Source organism: Balaenoptera physalus, assembly GCF_965194825.1.
Source record: "Balaenoptera physalus genome assembly, chromosome: 16".
Lineage (NCBI taxonomy): Eukaryota > Metazoa > Chordata > Mammalia > Artiodactyla > Balaenopteridae > Balaenoptera > Balaenoptera physalus.
Genome location: NC_138898.1, coordinates 13427677 through 13450151, shown reverse-complemented (window position 1 = coordinate 13450151; position 22475 = coordinate 13427677). Strand labels below are relative to the sequence as shown.

Genomic DNA, 22475 nt, shown 5'->3' with positions numbered 1-22475 from the left:
TTTAGGTGGACCAAACAGAAATGTGACTGTGAATCAGACTCCTTCCTCGGGAGACTGGGGCTTACCAAACTCAAAGGCCAGCCGAATGGAACCTATGAATTCAAACTCCATGGGGAGACCAGGAACGGATTATAACGCTTCTTTACCCAGGCCTGCCGTGGGTGGCTCAGTGCCCGCCGTGCCTCTTCGGTCCGGTAGCATCCCAGGTGTGAGGCCAGTGTTGCAGCATCAGCAGCAGCAGATGCTTCAGATGCGTAAGCATTCCCTTCATAAGGAAAGAAAATTAGATGTTTTAGGCTAACTTTTGCCTTTGGCTTATTTGAAAATTTATCCTTTCTTTTTGTTCCCCCAGGGCCCGGTGAGATTCCCATGGGGATGGGGGTCAGTCCTTATGGCCAAGCAGCACCATCGAACCAACCTGGTTCCTGGCCAGATGGCATGTTGTCCATGGAACAAGGCCCTCATGGGACTCAAAATAGGTGGGGCTTTATTAAGTGACCCTGTGGAAAATGTAAGCATTGGATTATGTAGAAAAGGGTGAGAGCACAGGAACAAACCTGAAAGAGCATGAGAAAAACTCTCTGTAATTGAGGTACTCATTGCCATCTGTGTGTAAAAGCGAGGCTGAGTCTGAGACAGCATGCGTTCGTGGGAGAGGGAGGAGACAGGACTGTATCTCTCAGCGAGTGGGACTGTTGAGTGGTCACACCTGGGAGCCTCCATGTGCCGTGATCGTCTCTCATAATGTAACAATCCTCCTCCATGAGGAGAGGGATAAATTAACACTAGTTTGACAAGATAAATGGTGCGCAGAGGGTGAGCCTCAGTTTTCTGGAAAGTTCATTTTTTAGGATTGGATAATTCTTTTCTAAAATTATTTAAAACGTTTCAAGGATGAAGGTGAAAGTGAAATATAGCACGCTTTTATTTTTGTGAAAGAAAGATTGTGGATCATGTCTATTTCATTTTTTAAGTTTGGTCAGTAACTCATTGGCATGAAAGAGGCTACCTGTCACTGTCAGCTCTGACTTGAGTTCTACAATAAATTAAGCAAAGAAAAATGAATTGATCTGTTGAGTAGACAGAAGTGTAACTACATGAGCTTATTAACTTGAGTGCTTCTCTACCCAGTAGAGAACAAATAGTTTCATCACAGAATTTTTCTGAGACTGGATAAATGTCTAGCTCCATGCCCCTGTAATGTGTTGGAGAACTGTGGCATTGCTGTGGGGTTTGTATTATACTCATATGGGGTTTGTATTATACTTGTCGATACATGAGCTCTGTGGGCCGTGTATGAAACAAAGTTATTTTGGTAGAACCCTGGGCTCAGTTCAGCATTTCTACCTTTTTTCCCATTCTTTTGTTGATTTCTCCAGCCTGCAAGTATCCTAACTACTACCACTTCTGTTCTTGTAGGGTCTTGAAAACACCACCCTCTTCATCTCTCCAATCTCTTTTCCCAAATCTCTGCTATCCTCTAAATGTCAAGGGATGTAGCAATTGCATTTTGGTGGTGGGATTGGGAGTTGTAATCTAGATATGGTGGTCGAAGATGACCTGGTGAGGTTTAAAATTGTGGGTCTTAAATTTAAATTGATGCCATTTGTTCTTTTCTGCTACTCTGTTAGTTTATTATTTACACTTGTATTATTTGAGTTATTGCATATTAAAAATACTGTGCGGGGTTACTTTGATCTTTTTTTTTTTTAAGAGGAAAAGCACCATTGAAATTGAATCTAAGTCTCTTTTTAGGCCACTTCTTAGGAATTCCCTGGATGATCTCCTTGGGCCACCTTCTAACCTTGAAGGCCAGAGTGACGAAAGAGCATTGTTGGACCAGCTGCACACACTCTTGAGCAACACAGATGCCACAGGCCTGGAAGAAATTGACAGAGCTCTTGGCATTCCTGAACTTGTAAATCAAGTAGGTAGCAGTACTGTGGAAGTAGAAATGTGTGTGTGTGTGTGTCTGCGCACACGCGTGCTCGCATATATCCATGAAGCCATGTACAATAGTGCCTATATGTGTATCTTTTCTTTATGTACAGCACTACATTCATGGATACCAGCATTAAATTTAGAAAATATACTTTATAATTGTGATAGAACTTCGAGCAACTTACAGTTTTATAAAGATGTCAAATTTCAGGCAACCATAGAAATGATCCAGTAAAACTACTATACAGATTTTAAAGTGCTGCTTTTTGCTTATGTTAGTTGAATCCTCATTTTTATAATTACCTCTTTCTACTCCCTGGACAACCGGTGTATACTCTGAGGAGGCAAGCTTTGTTTGTAAAAACAAAACCTGTTTACACTGGTAAATCTGTGAATATCCCAACAACATCATCTCCTATTCCTAGTTACCTATTCAGCCTTATGAGAATATGCCATTTACAAATCTGTATTTTTTGAAACATACATTTTGTAGTGGATCTTTTCATTATAGGATGTGTGTTTGGGGGCACTTGTGTAAGTCTGTGTGTTTAATGATAAGTGGGAAAGATCCTCAGGGTTCTCAGGCTTTGTTGGGGAGACAAATGGGTATAAAAAGAATTACACTTCAGTGTGGCAGACACTGCACAGAACTTTTTAAAGGGTGGTTGAGAAACACGGAGCAGTGATGATGTACACCTGGGGGTATCAGCCACCTGTGACCCTGACCGAGGAGCCGTGTCTGACCTGGCTGGGGGAGGAAGTGAGGGTTACATGAGGACCGAGAAGCTTTAACTGCCACTAGAATTTTTTTTTTTTTGGTCTGTGTCGGGTCTTAGTTGCGGCACTCGGGATCTTCGTTGAGACATGGCAGTGCAGACTCTTCGTTGTGGCGCGTGGGCTTCTCTCTAGTTGTGGCGTGCGGATTTTCTCTCTCTAGTTGTGGCGTGCGGGCTCCAGGGTGCGTGGGATCTGTAGTTTGTGGCACACGGCTCTCTCATTGAGGTGCGTGAGCTCGGTAGTTGCAGTGCGTGGGCTTAGTTGCCTTGTGGCATGTGGGATCTTAGTTCACCGAACAGGGATCAAACCAGCGTCCCCTACATTGGAAGGCGGATTCTTTACCGCTGGACCACCAGGAAAATCCCCTAGAATTTTATTTAAGGTGGAAATAGTTTTCTTTGTCTTCATGTAAAATAGTTAATGATCCTTATATAAAAATCTGACAATCACAAAAGTACATATTTTTTAAAAAAGTTGAAAATCCTCCATAATCTTGGCACAAAGAATCATAAGTAACTTTTGTGTGTATATTTAAAAAAAAAAAGGAAGCAGACGTTTAAAATACTTTTGTGGCCTGTTTTACTTTATGAAAGTCATAGTCAATCATCTTTTTTGTTTAATGTATACATCTTTAATTTTAATGGGCAAATAGTATCCGTCTTATTGAACACTATTTAACCAGTTATCTACTGATGAAAATTTAATTGTTCCTAAATACTTTGTTATAATTCTATGAATTACTTACATCTTGTTCACTTTGTCTGTTGTCCTAGCTACAATCCAAGAGAAAGGATGATTGGGTTGGAGGGCTTATTTTAGAGGTTTATCTACATACTCTCAGGCAGTTTTCCTGGATGATCGTATAGCTGCTTTTCCACAGCAGGGTGTGATGACTCCAGTCCGTCACCCTCACCAGCACTGCTGCCATGGCCCACGAAGACGAAAGAACCCACAGTGTGGAAGAGCATGTGACGGGACAAATACTGAGCATGATTATTCTTTCAGATCCTTGCCAGTCAGATGGGCAACAAAGATTCTTGTTTTAATTTGTATTTCTTTCGTTAGCAAGATTGAACATATTTTATATTTTTTGGCCATTGAGATGTGTTTAATAGTTTAATAGTTCTGATGGGGTTTTTATTTTGTTGATCTGTAGCGATACTTTAGTTACTGATTTGATTCCTTCATTTAACAAATATTTGTCTTCTATATGCCAATCAATCTTTCCTTAGAGACTGAAGAGCAATAGTGAACAACTTATTTCCTGCTCCCAGAACTCAGGCAAGGAACCACACAGATAGAAGTAGACATGGTGAAGGAGAGGTTACGAGGAAAGGCATGTGATGCTGTGAGACCTTTAAATAAAGGGACCTTTTCTTAGGATAGGGCGGGATGTCAAATTTTTCTCTAAAAAAGCATGTTTGCAGGATGACTGTTAACCTGTCTATATTGTATATTGTGAATAGTTTGCCCAGTTTCTTTTTTTTAAATGATTTTTAAAAAAAATTTATTTCTATTTATGACTGTGTTGGGTCTTCGTTTTTGTGCGAGGGCTTTCTCTAGTTGTGGTGAGCGGGGGCCACTCTTCATCGCGGTGCGCGGGCCTCTCACTATCGCGGCCTCTCTTGTGGAGCACAGGCTCCAGACGCACAGGCTTAGTAATTGTGGCTCACGGGCCCAGCTGCTCCGCAGCACGTGGGATCCTCCCAGACCAGGGCTCGAACCCGTGTCCCCTGCATTGGCAGGCAGACTCTCAACCACTGCGCCACCAGGGAAGCCAGTTTCTTTTTTTTTATATAAATTTATTTATTTTTGGCTGCGTTGGGTCCTCATTGCTGCGTGCAGGCTTTCTCTAGTTGGCGGCGAGCGGGGACTACTCTTCATTGCAGTGTGTGGGCTTCTCATTGCAGTGGCTTGTCTTGTTGCGGAGCACAGGCTCTAGGCATGCGGGCTCCGTAGTTGTGGCTCACAGGCTCTAGAGCACAGACTCAGTAGTTGTGGCGCACGGGCTTAGTTGCTCCGCGGCATGTGGGATCTTCCTGGACCAGGGCTCGAACCCATGTCCCCTGCATTGGCAGGTGGATTCTTAACCACTGTGCCACCAGGGAAGTCCATCCAGTTTCCTTTTAGTGGGGGCTTGTTTATAGTTTTGTTCTTTAGTTTAAAAATGTTTGTGTTTTCAAAACCAGGATGATGAGATAAAGAATAACTGGGGACTGACTTGAATAGTCAGGAAAGGTTTTCCTGGAGAGATGACATGTAAGCTGACACCTGAAGGATGAGAAAGAGCTAGCTAGGCAAACAGCCTAGGGAAAGAACAATCCAGAAGAGGTACAGCTAACTCAGAGTTGCTTAGGCAGGAAAGAGCTTGCGGGTTCTAGGAAGTGGCTGAGGTTGGTGAGAACGGAGAGGGAGCCGTGTGAGATGACGTTGGGGAGGTACATGGAGGCTAGGTTCTACAAAGCTGTCTTAAGAGTTTGGACTTTTTCTGTGTATTGGGAAGCCATGGAAGGATTGTAAGCAGGTTAAGGATGAGACCAGTTTTCCTTTTTTGTTGTAATTAATTTTTATTTTTCAGCAAAGTAATCCATTTTTAATTTAAAAATAAAATGATAGGAAAATATGCTTACTGAAGAACCACAGTTCCTTTGCCCCACTGTGAGATGGTGAAACTCACCTCTTTATTTTGGTAATATTTCTAAGAAATATGATTATGCAGCTATTTCTTTATCAACTTCAGTCTATATTTATTGATTTCCAGATATGATAGTTGACTACGCGTTTGTAGTCCCTTATCTTAGAATCTTGACATCAGATATGCTTTGGAATTCAGGAATTTTTGGATCTTAGAAGGGTAAAATTGTGCATGGGTACCATATATTACAAAATACTCTTGATAGAGTTTCGAGCAATACTGTAATTTTTGGGCAATAGCCTGTGATCAAACGTGCTAATACTTCTACAGCAAAATACATAATCACACTAAGTGGGATATTATAGAGATTATGTGTTGCTTCGTACAAGTTCAGGCCAGGTTTTGCTGTTAAATACATTTGGTGCTAATGAAAAATTGTTAGTCTTTTGTAAAGAATTAAAATTTTTTTGGAATTTTAGGTAAGAAATCGTGGATCTGTATTTATACCCCCTTCCTCTAGTACGTACCCTCACACCCATGCCCTCTACATACGCGTGGGCACGTGCAGTCTCTCCCCTCAAGCTGACTATGTCCCTTGTTTTTAAATAAATAGGTACCCTATATTTACATCATTTTGGCTCATTGCTGAGCCAGGTGTAGTTGCATAGGATTTTGTTTTTGGTTTGTTTGTTTGAGTTAATTGCCTTGTCTTTTCATTTGCTTTGTTTTCACATACTTACTGCTAAAAGTTTCTCTTACTTTTTTCTTCTTCTTCACATGTTCATACACATTAGATAATTCCTCAGTTCTTTCTCTCCCTGTTATATGTCCCTCTGTTTAACTCTGCCCTTTTGAGGCTGCTCTAGAAATTAATAACTGTCACTCTTCTCCTGTGTTGGAGCCTCAGTTTCCTGAATCTCAAGTCATTTTCTTTCTTGATTTACTCCTTTGCTGAAACAAAATTTCTGTTAACTTCTCTGTCCCTGCAATTTTTGGGTCCTTCTGTGTTTGAAAATGTCTTTATTCCATCCACCCCACTGCACCTCTGGCCTGCCGTGTATTAAATTCTAAGTTGAAAATAATTTCCTCTTAGAATTTTGAAAGAGTAGTTCCATAGTTTTCTGGCATCCAGTGTTGCCATTGAGTCGTATTGCAGTCTGATGGCTGAGGGCTCCCCTGGTCTGTACTCAGCCTCCTAACCAGTCCCCTGTCTGGGCGCCCTCCCTGACCTTCTGCTGTCCCCAGTGGAGTGCTGCCTTGGCTCCATGGGAGACATTGACTCAGTCCTCAGGTGGGTTTTCTCTGCAGGCACACTGGTCTCAGTTTCTCTGCTGTGTTGAGTTGCTTACTCCTCCCTACACTTTCTGTCTTCCAGATGCCTGTTGAAATTTTTTATCTTGTTGCCTTCAATATTCTCTTTTTTTTTTGGATAAATACTACCTTTTAACTTGTTTGCTGTCATTTTAGCAGGGTTAGCAAGAGAAATATAGAGTATATTATGGTCTGATTTACTATATAAACAGAAATCTCAGATTGCTGTCTGGAGGAGGGAATTGGTATTATGGCACAGAGTAGACGCACAGATGTCAGGGAGATGTCTTGGGAAGGGTCATGGCAACGGAATGAAAAGAAGGGAAGGCTATGCGACGTGTCACGGAGGAAAAGCTGACAGGACTTGCGCCCTGTGTGCACACATATGCACTTGCACACTTGGGAAGGGAGACTGTGAGGAATCGGAGTTGCTGGCGTTTAGTTCTGGGTGAATGGTGTTGCCATCTATTGTGATGTAGGGAAGATTGGAGAAGAATCAGGGGTTTTTTTTGTTGGAGGGACTGTTGATAATCACGCCTTCTGTTCTCTACATGTTAAGTTTGAGATGCCCAAGATGTCCAGGTAAAGATGTTGAGTGGGCGCCTGTATGAGCACAGTTAAGAGTCCGAGGCATTGGAGCTGGAGAAAGAAACTTGGCAGTTGTCACCAGTGGATGAGGAGACCGAGTAGAAAAGGTAGCGAGAGGAAAGAAGGGCCTAGGGCGGATGAACTCTTAACATTCCTCCAAGGAAAGGCCTGAGATGGGGGGGAAAATAGAGAATGGTGTCACTATCGCCTCGGGGTGAGGTGTGCTTTAGGATGAGACTTGGTGAAGGTGTCAGCTGCACACTTGGCATCCTGTGCCGAGGACGAGAAGATAAAGGTGGATGCAGCACCTGCCTGGCTCTTCTTGTCTTAACATGGCAGGCTCTCCCCTCCTTCAGAGTATTTATTTTTACTTCTTTTTCTGCTGGACATTACTTTGTATGCATGGTTAGCACGTAGAGAAGTGATACCTGGCATATAACACACTTAATAAATACTTGTTGAATTAATAGGTTTCTTTCTCCTCACATACAAATAGTGGATGACTGACCACCTTTAGGGTTTTTTTTTTTTTTAAATAAATTTATTTATTTATTTATTTTTGGCTGCGTTGGGTCTTCGTTGCTGCGCACGGGCTTTCTTTAGTTGCAGTAGGCGGGGGCTACTCTTCATTGAGGTACACGGGCTTCTCATTGTGGTGGCTTTTATCATTGCGGAGCATGGGCTCTAGAGCGTAGGCTCAGTAGTTGTGGCGCACGGGCTTAGTTGCTCCGTGGCATGTGGGATCTTCCCGGACCAGGGCTCGAACCCGTGTGCCCTGCATTGGCAGGCGGATTCTTAACCGCTGCGCCACCAGGGAAGCCCCACCTTTAGGTTTTGTTCATGTGGTGAATACACCTCAGGGGACATGGGCTGTTGTTAATTTACCTGTCTCTACTATACTCGCCTCTTGCCACCTTCAAAAGCATTCTTGTGCAGATGACAAGAGAATTCATTGACCACAGTGATTTTTTTTTAAATTATTTATTTATTTATTTTTGGCTGTGTTGGGTCTTTGTTTCTGTGCGAGGACTTTCTCTAGTTGTGGCAAGCGGGGGGCCGCTCTTCATCGCGGTGTGCAGGCCTCTCACTATCGCGGCCTCTCTTGTTGTGGAGCACAGGTTCCAGATGCGCAGGCTCAGTAGTTGTGGCTCACGGGCCTAGTTGCTCCGCGGCATGTGGGATCTTCCCAGACCAGGGCTCGAACCCGTGTCCCCTGCATTAGCAGGCAGATTCTCAACCACTGTGCCACCAGGGAAGCCCAATCACAGTGATTTTAATTGATTTATTTTACACTTGGCATGGGAGGTCAGTGTTGGTACAGAAATCTTGTCTGGAACAAATAGTATTTCTCCAGGTACTCAATACATTGTAGATATTTGGCTCAGAAAATATTTGAGTGTCTCCCTGTGTGAGACCCTGTGCTCCGTAAGCACTAGTACACAGCTATTAAAAGATGGTTTGGTCTCTGGTCTCATGGAATTTAAGACAATAAATTTGATTTCGCTTTTGGAATTCTGCAACATCATTGTTCACATATATTGACTTATATTTTTCACCTTCTTTAAAGCATTGTATTTCTGTTGCTTTCCCACATGTACTTTACTGTTCATTTATGTGTTTGATGTTTAGGGACAAGCTTTGGAGTCCAAACAGGATGCTTTCCAAGCCCAAGAAGCGGCAGTAATGATGGAGCAGAAGGCGGCATTATATGGGCAGACGTACCCGACACAGGGGCCTCCAGTGCAAGGAGGCTTTCATCTTCCGGGACAATCTCCACCTTTTAACTCGATGATGAATCAGATGAACCAGCAAGGCGGTTTTCCTCTCCAAGGAATGCACCCCCGGGCCAACATCATGAGACCCCGGACAAACACTCCCAAGCAACTTAGAATGCAGCTTCAGCAGAGGCTGCAGGGCCAGCAGGTAACCAGTCACACGTCCGAAGCAACTTTCCCTTCGGCCTCCTCCTCTTTCATTTGTTTTTGGACTGTGTTCTTTCAGGGCTCTTGCCACTGGCTCTCTATCCCTCGTCAACTAAAGAAATTCCTTTCATTTTCACTTCTGTGTAACATTTTATTTGTATGGATGGTTCCTTGCTAGGGAGTGGTTGTACTAGAATTGGATACCTTTCTATAAGAATATTCTGTTGTACAGGTTGAAAAATAAAAAATGTCAGAGAGGATTGCTCTTGGGGGAGAAGAGTGCTTCTTGATGGCTTCGTAGTCTTAGAGGTAGATAATTTCTATTATTAAAAAAAGTCCTTAATGTTAATAGCCAGATGTTGAAACCTTATTGATTTGAGCAGTTTCTTTAAGGAACCTCTGCTTTCTAGATGTGTTATACAACTTGAGCTCTTTCAGTATTTATTTTTCCGTTGTTTCCTTCGTAACACATTTTTAAAAATTTATTTTTATTTTGTATCTTGAGTGCACTGAGTTCTTAAATGTGGGGGAATCGAACCACATAAGCAGATGAGTGAATTGAGAATCCAGTGAGCCGGAGACTCTTCCAGTGTATTAATGTTTCTAAAAGTCAGCGTAGGTACTCAGGAAAGCTGTGTTAATGCGTTCATGGTATCATTTTTTACCATTTCTTTCCACTAAAAATTACCCAGGAAAAGGTAGCAGAAGTAGTTTTTTCCAGTGTTACTTTGATCAAATTAAAGCTATTTCCCTAATAGCCTAAGTAATCCCAGAGAAAATCTGACTTTATAAATCCTTCGAGTTCCTGTGGAAGACATTCTTTAAGCTGCAGAATTGCACTTTCACTTTTCCGCCTGTTGCTGAACATGAAGGCCTCACATGGCAGCCAAGGGCTTTCCAGCGCCAACCTTTTTGAAATGTGGAAGTGTGCCGGTTCAGCTTAGCCATGACTTAGCCCGGTTAGTGGGTTAGAGGTGTCATGACCTCGCTGGGTGGTGCCAAGGGTGTGGACAGCTGTCTGGGCTCAGTAACGTGCTCCACTTGCATTCTCACCACCCTGTGTCTCCCCAGTTTTTGAATCAGAGCCGTCAGGCACTTGAAATGAAAATGGAAAACCCCACTGCTGGTGGGGCTGCGGTGATGAGGCCCATGATGCAGCCCCAGGTCAACTCCCAGGTGAGAATCAGTCTCTCCGTGTTCAGGGCTGAATGCCCCGCACAGGGCTTGGCCCATGCTCGGCTCTCAGTAAATGTTTATTAAACAAAGACAGTACACAATCCCAAATTTCTTGTGTAAGAACCATCCCATGGTCCCATCACACTTTTCTTCTTCCCTTTGTCTCTCCTACTGGTAACTAGGAAGAATCAGAGGAAGAGAGGTTCTTTTATTAAAAACCACTGATGCATGTTTTTAAAGTTAATTCCCCGGGGGTGGGGTGGGATGAATTGGGAGACTGGGATTGACATATATTATACACTATTGATACTGTGTATAAAAAAGATAACTAATGAGAACCTGCTGTATAGCTCAGGGAGCTTTGCTCAGTGCTCTGTGGTGACCTCGATGGGAAGGAAATCCAAAAAAGAGGGGATATATGTATACATATAGCTGATTCACTTTGCTGTACAGTAGAAACTAACAGAACATTGTAAAGCAACTGTACTCCAAGAAAAATTAATAAAAAAATTGACTCCCTTTGTGATCAGTTGCTGTGTTATGAAAACAGCTACCATTTACTTTTCAGGAATTGCAAATAACAAATCTGTAAACTTTTTTCTGTTCCTGGATTGTGAAACCACATGCTCACTGGGTAGAATTTGAAATTATAAGAAGTATAAAGAAGAAAATAAATAATTTATAATCCCACTCTCAGTGACAGCCTCTGAGATGACCTGATTTCCCATAGTGGGAGGAATGCTGTTAAAGTTCTGTCTGCCTCCAGCGCATGGTGGACACTATATTAAGGCATTTCCTTAGTGTGCACAGGGAGATGACTACACGAGAATCCCTACTGTGGTTTGAAATATTGTTAAACAACAACAATTCTGTAATGCCTAGTTTTCGCTGTTAGACCTACTCAGAAGTACCGATACCTATATATTTTCTTGATAGTCAGACCTCCTGTATAAGCTGAGCTAGGATGCTTTCCAAAAAGAGGATAAATGTTTGCTTTTTGGTGATGATCTCTCCCAGCTGGCAAATCAACAGGTCAGCTTCCTTGTTCAGTGCTTTGATCACGTCACCTCCTTACCCTTCACTTCTTCTGTCAGAAGGTTTAGAGAGACTACAAGAGCTTCTGGGGTGGATTCCTGCTTCTCTTGAGTATAACCCCATCCCTTTGTTTTTGGCTTCCCTTTTTGTTTCTCCCCCAAACATAGTCTCATGCCTGCCCCTTTTCTTCTTGCTGTTTTATTTCATAGTTTTTGAAAAGTTTGTGCTCAAATTCTACTCCTACATGTTCTCTCACTTTGAGGAATGTTTTCTAACTATGGCAAAGCCCGATGACGTATCTGCTTTCGTCCTCCAGCCCCCAGTAATTTCCACGTCCCTGTTCTGCTCCCCCAACGCCCATACCCACACCGAGCCAGAAAGCCTTTACCATAATGAGAATTGTGCGTTTCCTTTTTTGTAATTATATAGAAAGGCATTGGGTGTTTTTTCTTTCTGATACCTCATGTGTCATGGGGGCACTGTATGTATGAAATTGGCTAGCTCTTGCCACATGTGTGTAATTGCGTTCTTTCTCGGGCATTAGCAGGGTTTCCTTAACGCCCAGATGGTCGCCCAGCGCAGCAGAGAGCTGCTGAGTCATCACTTCCGACAGCAGAGGGTGGCGATGATGATGCAGCAGCAGCAACAGCAGCAGCAAACCCAGGCCTTCAGTCCACCCCCTAACGTGACTGCGTCCCCCACCATGGACGGAGTCCTGGCAGGGCCTGCCATGCCACAGGCTCCACCCCAGCAGTTTCCATATCCACCAAATTATGGTAAATTTGTCAGGGATAATAATGTCTTCCCCAAAGTAACATTCGTATGGCTGTGAGAGTCACTAGGTCTGTTGTATACTAAAAACAAATGCTATTCACTCTCTTGTTATTTCACGAGAGAAACAAAATTAATTAAAAAATAACAGAACAAAAATGTCTACTGCATTGCACAGGTGATTGTCATTGAGGTAGATGATCTATCATAGTTCAGGTTTTTTCCCCCCGGGTCTAGTTTTTACATTTCCCCACATCTTAATTTGGAAGAAAGACTTACCAGGTCCCCTCCAGTATGTCCCAGCGTAGTAGAACTCTGCCATCTCCGAACAGTGAGAGCAATGCACTGTGTGGGCTTTTTGAGTTCCTTTTCTTGGTGGCTTGGGCATATTAATTACAGCCATGCCTTTGTGAGGTTCCAGGAACGTGCTGGGAGTGGGGCTAGAGGTATCTATTGCAGAGATGACATTTGAGGATGCGTCCCTGTCAGCTGGGGACACAGCTCTTTGCCCTCTAAAGGGGGATGGAGTGAGGAGCAGCGTGGTATGGTGTCCTTTTCATACAGAAAGCTCACGGAAGTAACTGCCCTTCGGGGGATCCACCCAGTGTGCATCTCTGGAGTAAGCCTGTTGCTCTAGTTGTCACCTTGGTGAGAAGCAAGAATTACTGGCAGGCAGCATCTTTATACCTTGTACTTAACACATTCCCCCACCTTTACAAAAGAACCTCAAGTTACTATAGAAAGCTGATATTCTAAGGAGGTAGCATTTGAGCATTGTAATTTCTTTTTCTTCTTCTTTCTTTTTAAAGGGATGGGACAACAGCCAGATCCAGCCTTTGGTCGAGTGCCTAGTCCTCCCAATGCGATGATATCATCAAGAATGGGTCCCTCCCAGAATCCCATGATGCAGCACCCTCAGACCGCACCCATGTATCAGTCCTCGGAAATGAAGGGCTGGCCGTCAGGAACCCTGACCAGGAACAGGTGAAGAACAGGGATTTTTTTTTTTTGGCTGGGCCGCTTGGCTTGAGGGATCTCAGTTCCCTGATCAGGGATTGAACCCAAGCCCTCGGCAGTGAAATTGCAGAGTCTTAACTACTGGACTGCTGGGGAATTCCCAGAATAGGGACTTCGTAAAAGTCAGCCACATTCTAGTGCCAGAAATTCAGGGAATTAGTCTCTGTTTTTCAGCCAAGCCTGTTTGGATGGGGAGATGAAAGGTCCTAGGCTTACATTAGAGAGTGTGTGATTTGGCTCCTCTGTTTTGAGAAGCCTTCCTACTGTGCGCATCTCCACGAGGGTAGTGAGCACAGACAGCTGTGAAAGATAGAAGGCAGGCTGTCAGAGTTTTCTTGCTCATGTTGTTCTCTGCTTGAGTACAGCGACATTGACAAAATTGCGGTAGTCTCTGTGTGCATGTCCTGTGTTATGAAAATGACCCAGGAGGTAATTTCCTACTTTCTTTACAGCTCTTTTTCCCAGCAGCAGTTTGCCCACCAGGGGAATCCTGCAGCATATAGTATGGTGCACATGAATGGCAGCAGTGGTCCCATGGGACAGATGACCATGAACTCCATGCCCATGACTGGCATGCCGATGGGTCCTGATCAGGTACGGGGTGGGGGGATCTGTTCCTTACCTTTCTCAAAAAATGTTTCCTTTTCTCTGGAGAGAACCAGAGCCTCAACTGTAATGTTGAAGGTCCTAGGTAGATTTTAAACTTGGATGTATAACTTAAAAATATATGTAATCATTGAAAAAACTTTTGGTTTGAAGGCATTGGGCCAGTTGATAGTTTCAGAAATTTGGGATCTAAGAACTGAATCAGTCAGCCAGAGCCATGTTGCAAGCCATCAGTGTAGACATAACGGATTCTTTTCTGTTGGGCAAAGTGTGTGTTTTACTCATGTTACTTCTGGTTGCCAACAGAAATATTGCTGACATCTCTACCCCAGGACCTCCAAGGAAATCACTGTACAAATGACACTGCACTAGGATTATTGGGAGTAAAGAATCATTGTCTAGGCACCCAGCTTTGAAGAAAGGACCAGCTTTGATCTCCATCAAGGGTATTTCAAGTGATGTCATTTGAGCAGGCAGGACTGGATTTTAAGCTGAAGCGTGATATCTACCTGTTGATTTTTCCCTCCTCCTATGTATCATGGTGTTTAAAACAGAAATATTTTTGGCGTTCTGCCTTTTCAGGATGTGATTGTGGAGGCACGGAGTGTTACTGATCACAGAACTGTCCGGTGTCACTTTTTTCTGCTTGGCTATCCAAAGTCTTTGGAAAAAATGTAGGTGGGCCAGAGAACATTGGAGAAATCACGAGATTAGAACATCCGGTTTCTTGATAGTTGCGGTATTGGGTGAAGAGCATGGTCCCAACCTCGAGTGTTTTTGTCACTATCAGGTTCTGTCCCGGGAGTGGGCATTTCAAAGTTCTCCCTTAAGGATAGTGTTGAGTTGCTCTGACCCTACTCTTGGTTGTCCTAGGCTTTTTCCTAAATAGCATTTTTATCTGCCCCTACTGTCCTGTAATACTTCACCTCCAGGAATTGTCCTTGGTGTCAAATGGCTTCGCAGAAGGGAAAATAGATGACAGTATTTAATTGCAGCAGTCAGTGGCAGTCTTTCATATGCTAACGTGCAGCGGAGTGCACTTTATTTAAAAAGTAATGGATAAATGCAATATTCTCGAGGTCTTGAGGAACGGTGAACCACATACCTAGTTTTTGTCTAAACTAATCTGTTGGACAAGAACTGTGATTTTTGTTGTTGTTGTTGAAAGTGCTGGTTTCGCCCTTTGCCTATATGGTAGAGCAATAATGCTTTTTGAAAATAAACTGCAGAAAACCCAAGGCCAGGTACTGCATTCTGAATCAGAATTTCGCAGTGTTTCTGTGAATAGAATTTCTTTTGTAAATATGACCTTTAAGATATTGTATTATGTAAAATATGTATATACCTTTTTTGTAGGTCACAACAACTCATTTTTACAGAGTTTGTGAAACTAAATATTTAACATTGTTGATTTCAGTAAGTTCAACATGGTGAGGTTACCAACAGAAGTCATCCCCTGAATTTTGTGGCCTGGGGGATGGGGCAGTGGCCAACAGCTTTTCCTTGCCCCCAGCCTTAGATGCCTCGCTTGTTTTCAGTCTCTTAATCTAAATGCTTTTTAAAGAGATCATTTAGATGTAGACATTTAAATTTTTTAAAAAAATTTCTCTACCAGAACTAAGCACTTTGTTAATTTTGGGGGAGAGAATAGATACGGGGAAATAAACTTAAAAAAACCCCCCAGATATCAAGGATTTTAAAAGATCAAGCAATTTGATTTCAAAGAAGAATCTTGGATTTTAAGCAGTCCATAAATTAAATGGCAATTCATGGTATTTTTTTAAAAAAGTGAATACGTTGTCTTCTCATCCATTTTAGGAGTGCTCTAAGGTTTTGGTTGCTAGGACCTGAGTCCCACATTGAGATCTCAGGCGTAGAATCCTCAGTGTGTGGTTCCTGGTGTCTGCTCAGCTTGTCTTGTCCTTCCACTACTGTGATGTTTTCCCCCGAGAATTGGAGGAGTAGCATCATGGTTATTTCCTAAGGAGTTCAGTCTCCATAGCAACCAGTTTCCTGAGATTCAGAGCCGAGGTCTGATTGGGCGCCTTTGCATTCCCTCCCTGCTCTGCCCCCGCCCCTTTCTGCTGCTGCCACTTGTCAGTTGGGAATAGGGAAGAAAGTCAAGTTTAATTCCCTTTACCTGGTTTACTTTAATCAGGTTCAAACAGTTGAATGAAATTGGGTTTTGGACTATCTATGAATTTCAAATGTCTGTTAGCCTTGGTGTCATTTCCTAGCAATAACTGAGAGCCAGTTAAAAATTTTTCACACGTTTAGCGAATATTTCTAGGTGTCTCTGAAAGTGAGATCATTTAATTTCTTTGACTTATGGGTAAGTGAAACCTGTTCCCAGAACCACCACTAGAGTGGATTTGAGTTTCACACTCCCCCCACCTGGTTAAAAACAAATCTAAGATTATAAATCCATCAGCTTCCATCCGAGTGGCCTGTACTTTTTAGATAACACATCCTCTGGTCTGGAGACAGAGGCAGAGCTGAATAAGAGTCTCTGTCTTTTTAGACACAGTTGTATCAGATGTATCTGAACCTTTCTCGTTGAAGTCACACGTGTGTGGGAGAAATAGAATGGTGCTCTTACCCTTTCTTGACTTTTAATTAAAAAGTTTTATGATTCTTTTCCTCAGTCAGTCCTGACTCCAGGCTAAGTGGAAGGCAGCACCCCCTTTTTATATGGAAGAAAAATGAAGTTTATTATAAGTTTTTATATTTTCTACTTGTTCATTTTATTGGTGCAAATTTGAGATTTTGTTTCCTTTTAATAGATGCAGTCTTTGAGATAATTTGTTGTTTTTACCTTTATTCCTGTTTTATCTTTTTCGGATAATTCTCTTTGTACTCCTCTGCCTACCTCTCCTCACCCCTTCCCTCACCGCCACCACTTTTTTAAACCTTAGTATCTGTTGGGTGAACAATGTAAGTAATGTTTTCATCTGCTTTTAGAATGTGAGATATTTCCAGTACCTACTTTTTTGCTGAATCCAAAGATATATAAATATAAATATATATATATTTTATAAAGATCAAAATGATACAAAGGAGATACGTTTCTTCCTTTAAGAAAACAAAGAGAAATCCATTGTTAATGTTCCTATTATGATGCCACTTTTCTAAACTGTGCATCTTGATGGAGAGGTGTAAATATCAATCAATAGGACTGCTTAGTTAATCAGTATTTAATATCTAAGGTGAGTCGGGGGTGTATAGGGGTGGGGTACTACAGAACATAGCTGGCTTGCTGTCCTGTAAGTTCCTTGATCCGTAGACAGATGCAGCTGGAAAGTAAACAGAATGGATTGCCGGCTACCCATATGCCTGCCCAGTTCCCTTTTTATTTGCAGAATCCGTGCATTTGTTCGCAAGTGGGAAATTCATAGGCGTGGAACCTCTTGGGTAGATGAGCTCCCCGCTGCAGAGGAGCAGGGGCTGTTACGTGGCCCCAAGGCTGACTGTTTACTCATGAGCAGGGCGCTCTCTTTCTCTTTCCGTCTCTTGCTTTCTCTCTTTCCAGTATGTGGGGTTTTGAAGAAGATGGACATGTCATTCTGAGAGCAATATTTAAATTCTCAGGAATTGACTTACAGTGTTGAGAATGAACTCACTTTCAATCAAGTTTACATTAAGTGTTGTTTTTAAAAAATATAAATCACACTGCAAAGAATCCAAACCACATGGGATAACTTATGAGATGATTGAGTGGTAAGCTGTGACTCCTTTGTTGATCATTTTGGATGTCATTGTAAATAAAGGTTTCTATTTAAAATTGAAGGCTGAGTGTGCCACTTTTTTTTTTTTTTTTTTAAATCCCGATTGGATAAAGGGTAAGAGATAAGGCTAAGGAATCCTATTTCAGATAATAGTAGCAGTTTCTGTGAGGTTAAAAGAAATCTTGAAAGCATGGTCCTGTTCTTACACGAGGTAAGTGCTTAGGGGTCGTGTGTCAGGAAGAAACGTGCTGGGCCAGGTGATGGCTGAAGTTCCTTCTCCTCCCAGTCTAGTGTTCCGACAGCTACCTTTACCCATGGGACTACCCGGTACACGACGAAGGGCTGGATAAGGTGAGTTGCTTTGCAGTTGGTTAATACTTTTAAAAAGTGAGGTCCTAAAGCTGGTGTGATATGAGACTTACCTTTGAGGTCCCTGAAGTATGGGAAATTCTAGTCAATTTATAACCATGTATTCCCTTTTAAAAAACCATCTAAACCCATGGTGTCTCCTTCCAAAAAGGTGTTGACTGGTGGTATCTTGAATGCTTTTTAACAAAACCCAAACACACCAAAAAAACTCCTAAGAATGGCCTTTTAGAAAATGTCAAAGGTTCTCTCATACCAACTGCTAGTCACTGGCTGGGGTTTTCAACATTGTTTGACAATACTTAGACTACAAAATTTCTTTACAAATACAATTTTATTAAAACTTGGGACATACATCAACTTCATGTCTTTGCAGGACTTTAAAAAACATCAGTTCTGGGACAGATAACAAAGGAATCCTGGGAGAAATGGCATCTGGTCAGGAAGAGGAAAGTCTACAACTGCACGGGGTTTTCTTTTACATGGGCCACAGCGTTTATTGACACCACCGCTCTTGAAAATTGGGTTTTCTTAATTAGTCAAATTCCCCTAAAAGTTCCCGAGCTGGTTACATGTAAATAGTCACATATATACAGTTAAGTCAGTTTCTTCAGAGGCAACCAGGGTTATCGTGTGAAGTATAAATTTATGACTTTTGTGCTGTTGACTCATTGTGAAACTCGGTCAGCATTTCCTGCCTCTGTCCTGCTTCCTAGTTCCTTCTTTGTGAAGGAACAAAAGAATAAGAGGATTTAAAACAGGGTGGTTCTTCCCAAAACAGGGTGGTTCTTACCCTGTGATTTAAAAAAATTCCAGTGACTTTCACCCTTGGGGAAAATTTCCAAGAAAATCTCTCTGCTGTTCTTCCCTTGTGAGCCTCTCAGAGAGGGTTAGTGGTGACTTTTTGATATGAAAATGCATTTTGTGCAGCTGGTGAGGTATAATCCAAAGCAAAAGCAGGGCAAAACGGACTTCCAGAAGTCTCACTACTCCTGATGGTTCTCTTCCAGAATCTGCCACGTTGACTGAAAGCGAATTCTGTGTGTCTCAGGCTTCTTGGCTAACATCATAGGTCTGCTGGAAATCAGAGTTTTTCATTGTGCAGGTGATGCCTCTGTTTTTGGAGGTCCAGCTCGTGCTTCTTAACCTTCCCAGCCTTCCCACAGTTGTCCCCTGTAGAACAAAAGCAAACTCATGTATCACGCTGCTTATGGATTTCTTCATTGGTCCTACAGCTGAGTAAGCTTTGCTTCAAGGATGTGGCTGCGGAGGAGGAGTATTTCTAGGTCCCTCAGGGCTCGCTATCACCTAATCATCTAGATCGTCAGTTGTTGGCTTACACATTCAGTGGCTGGCAAAGATGTCATTTAAAGATCTGGATAGGATAGTGGCTAAGGAGAAAGTGAGATGTAAAGATCAAGTGCTTTCATTCTGGTAGCACCAAAGAAATGCTTAACTGGCTCATTATTTTTCCTGTTAAAGCCACACAGGTTTATATGCATATAAAGACAGAAATGAATAGGCCAGAGGTTGCAAATGGCAGCTCACCAAGGGGGCTGGTTGGCCTGCATGGTAACTTCATGTTAAATTAGTTGCCAGCATTAACAAATTCTCACACATATCTACGTTTCTGGATTTTCTCGATGAAGCAGAGGATTCAAATTGCATCCCATTCCGTTCTCTTTAGACCAAAGTGACCTCTGCAGGTTGCCACAGCCTCCTGGCCCCTACCAGCCTCTGTTGGCCCTGGCGTTCGTAGCACGGATGTTTTGGAAACTATTCAGTGAGGCCACCTTGCCGCTGACACTGTGGACCAGGTAGCACCTCTGCAGCCACAGCCTTCAAGACGCCTGGCACTTAGCCGACTGACATGGTTCTCAGCCTCTCAGGAAGGCCTTGAGCTTGCCAAGCACAGATGATGATGTGGAGAACAACGGTGTATTAGACAAAGTATTAATCTAGAACATGAAATGTATCCAAGTATGTTATTTTATGGGAAAGACTGACATGACTGCTTCCCCTCGTATGGGAACAGATGAGAGGAATAAGTGAGAAAGGGCACGCATGCAGAACAGCCTCGGCAAAACGAAGCAGATCAGGCCAGATCTCTGTTGGTAAACTGGTTCCTCAACTCACAGTGATTTGGAAGAAGGTCTCTTCATTTCTGGCCACTTTCGACGCTGAAACTGCCTAAGTTTTCGAGTGTCAAAAGGAGAAAGAGTGTTAACCATCACCAAGAAAGAAAAAGTGACCCCCAAAGAACTAGACAAAGAAGGTCTCTTAGTGGACACCTATCGCTGGTGGGTGAGCTAGGCCCCTGGCAGACCAGAGAAAGGTAGCATCCCAACCTCACACGTGCAACCTCGAGGTTAGACTACAGGATGGGCCACCATATGGGGCGATTGTCAGGCTTTAAAAGCAAACGCAATACCTGTATTGCTCATAGCTTCCTCCATCTTTCAGTCCTAAAGGAGAGAGATGCACAACATGGAAACAGGTAAATTAGGGCAAAAGTGGCACAAGCAAGGACAAACTTTATAACTGCCTCTTTTTCTTCTTTAAAACACTTCAGGTCTTTTGTCACAAACCCATGACGTTGGTAGTGGCTCCTAGACAGAGGGGACTGAATTACCAGGTGATCTGTCCCTAAGACTCTTGGTAGGTCGCCTACACTCTCGTGGCCTCTTATCGGTTTCAGGCTTCTGTTGCAGTCATTCAGCACTGACCTTGGTCACAGTGGGGGAGCCACACGTGGGCACAGAACACGTATGCTACCGAGGACAGACAGCCAAGGGCAGCGGGGAGATCCCGAGTGTGGGCTCTCGGCAAATTTCCCAGAGGATGTGGTAGTGTGACCAAGTGCGTGGGCTCTGGACCCAGTCACGTTACTCATCCATAAAACGAGGACAAGCAGATTCACCTCAGAGGGTTGTCAGAAGGCTTGTCAGTTTATGCATGTAAAACACTTAGCACCCTGGCGGGCTTATAGTGATGGGTAAGTGATGGCACGTATCGTAAAAGGAGCACGTGGTTGGTGAATGTTAGGAAGGTGATATTATAGCTACTGGTGAGAATTCACCAACTCCTGGCGATTTTGGGTTCACTCTTCAGACAGGACCTCCTCAATCCCCTCCTGTGGTCACCCTGCACCACGCTGGGGCACCTGCTCACCCAGGTCCATGTTCCGGGTCCGGGGGTTACACTGCTTGTAACCCTTGCAGCTCCTCAGCTCCATGAGCTGCACGTGTAGCTGATTGAGGACGTCCCTGTCCAGGGTGTTCACTGCATTCATCAACTGGTTGGAAAAAAGGTAGGTTATCAACAAGGTGAAGACAGGGACCCCCCCCACACCCCCTTCTACCAGCTAGGGGACTTGAGGCAGGTGGGGAGTACAAGGTGTGAAGGGATGGTGACCTCTACTTCCACAAGAGCTGGGGTTTGGAACAGTTAGAACTACCTTTTGCCTCTAGCCCCACATGCATGAAATCTCAAAATAAAAACCACCTCTGTGTACGTCACATTGAACTCCTGGAGCCACTGGTCAGGAAATTTACCAAGCTTGGAAAGAAGCCCTTCCCAGCCCTGTATTTTTAAGCAGCCTTCCTTCACAGCCCCTCAGGTCCTCTTGATGGAAAAGCAGCCATCTGGCGAAGGGCTGGGTGAGTGACCTTGTCCTTACCTGGTCTGGGAATCGCTGGTGACCCACTAACCTACCAGCTCTGTCACCCCCTTTTGTAAAATACAGGGATGACCTATCAAAGGAGAAAGACTGGTGGCCTGTATGGTAATTAGAGCAAAACAAGACAATCGAGTTGCTTGCACTTACAAATCATGTAAAAGATTACTTTCAGGCTTTTCTTGAAACATGGAAGACTGGGCAATGCCAAGGCCATGCTACTGAGCAGCTCTAGCGCTGAAGCTGGGTCGTGACCATCTGTTTCAGAAGGGACACGCACGTTCCAGTCACCAGGCCCCGTGGCCGCTTCAGTCCCGCATGTGTTCAGTTGGGTTAATACAGGGGAAGCGCGGAGTAAGGGCTGCCTGAGTATTAGTTACCGGCCTATCATCTGTAGGGTTTGGCCTGACCCTAAGGACCCCTGAGCCTCCAAAGTTCTAGGCGTCTTCCCAAGATCCCACAAAGCCTGCTGGAACCGTGCCAGGTGCATAAGTTGGAGGGAAGAGGCTGTACCCAGACGCAGGAAGATGGAGGCAGGAAGGGCGGATGGCACACACAGTCCCAGCCTTCCTGGTGGCTTCAGCTCACGTCTGCTGTCTTAGGGACTCAGTGGGACTTGAAAAACCGGTTATCACTTCCTCGGGGTGGGGGGGGCCTACCTGGCAGGGGCCCCATTTCTCCAGCCTGTGTTGCTCGTACCTGGTAGGGGTCTGTGTTGAGATCAAAGTACTCCAGGAAGCCGGTTGCAAATTCACAGAAGAGGAAGTTGTGGGTCTCATTGATGGTCCTCATGCACCAGTACGTGTTGTTGTTGGCGCTGGTGCAGGCGCAGAAGGGCCCCACTGCCAGGGAAGAGAGCATGCCCTGAGCCGAGGAGGCCCTGGCTGCCAGCCCCCAGCCCCTTCCTGCCGGAGCACTTGACCCCTGAG

The 22475-nt window shown here is 43.7% G+C and overlaps 2 protein-coding genes across 8 annotated transcripts in view; one reads left to right on the top strand and one right to left on the bottom strand.

Annotated features, from left to right (window-relative positions):
- NCOA3 (nuclear receptor coactivator 3) overlaps positions 1-17565 on the top strand; it is a 124573-nt gene extending 107008 nt beyond the window's left edge. Inside the window, exons 15-23 of one of the 2 annotated variants that reach the window (XM_082431358.1) lie at positions 6-254; positions 353-479; positions 1756-1927; positions 8882-9175; positions 10246-10350; positions 11933-12161; positions 12966-13140; positions 13626-13767; positions 14086-17565. In XM_082431358.1, the coding sequence (XP_082287484.1) occupies positions 6-254; positions 353-479; positions 1756-1927; positions 8882-9175; positions 10246-10350; positions 11933-12161; positions 12966-13140; positions 13626-13767; positions 14086-14097 (1505 nt within the window). In that variant the 3' untranslated portion in view covers positions 14098-17565. Of the gene's footprint in view, positions 1-5; positions 255-352; positions 480-1755; positions 1928-8881; positions 9176-10245; positions 10351-11929; positions 12162-12965; positions 13141-13625; positions 13768-14085 lie in introns of both variants that reach the window. The other variant, XM_082431357.1, reaches the window with a different exon arrangement.
- An 839-nt stretch (positions 17566-18404) lies between these two features.
- The window catches only part of SULF2 (sulfatase 2), a 143953-nt gene continuing 139882 nt past the window's right edge, over positions 18405-22475 (bottom strand). For 3 of the 6 annotated variants that reach the window (XM_082431391.1, XM_082431390.1, XM_082431389.1), the window contains exons 17-21: positions 22246-22388; positions 21042-21165; positions 20302-20335; positions 20007-20060; positions 18405-19043 (exon numbers count right to left, since the gene is read on the bottom strand). In XM_082431391.1, coding sequence (XP_082287517.1) covers positions 19013-19043; positions 20007-20060; positions 20302-20335; positions 21042-21165; positions 22246-22388 — 386 coding nt within the window. In that variant the 3' untranslated portion in view covers positions 18405-19012. The remainder of the gene's footprint in view (positions 19044-20006; positions 20061-20301; positions 20336-21041; positions 21166-22245; positions 22389-22475) is intronic. The other 3 variants (XM_082431394.1, XM_082431393.1, XM_082431392.1) reach the window with 2 other exon arrangements.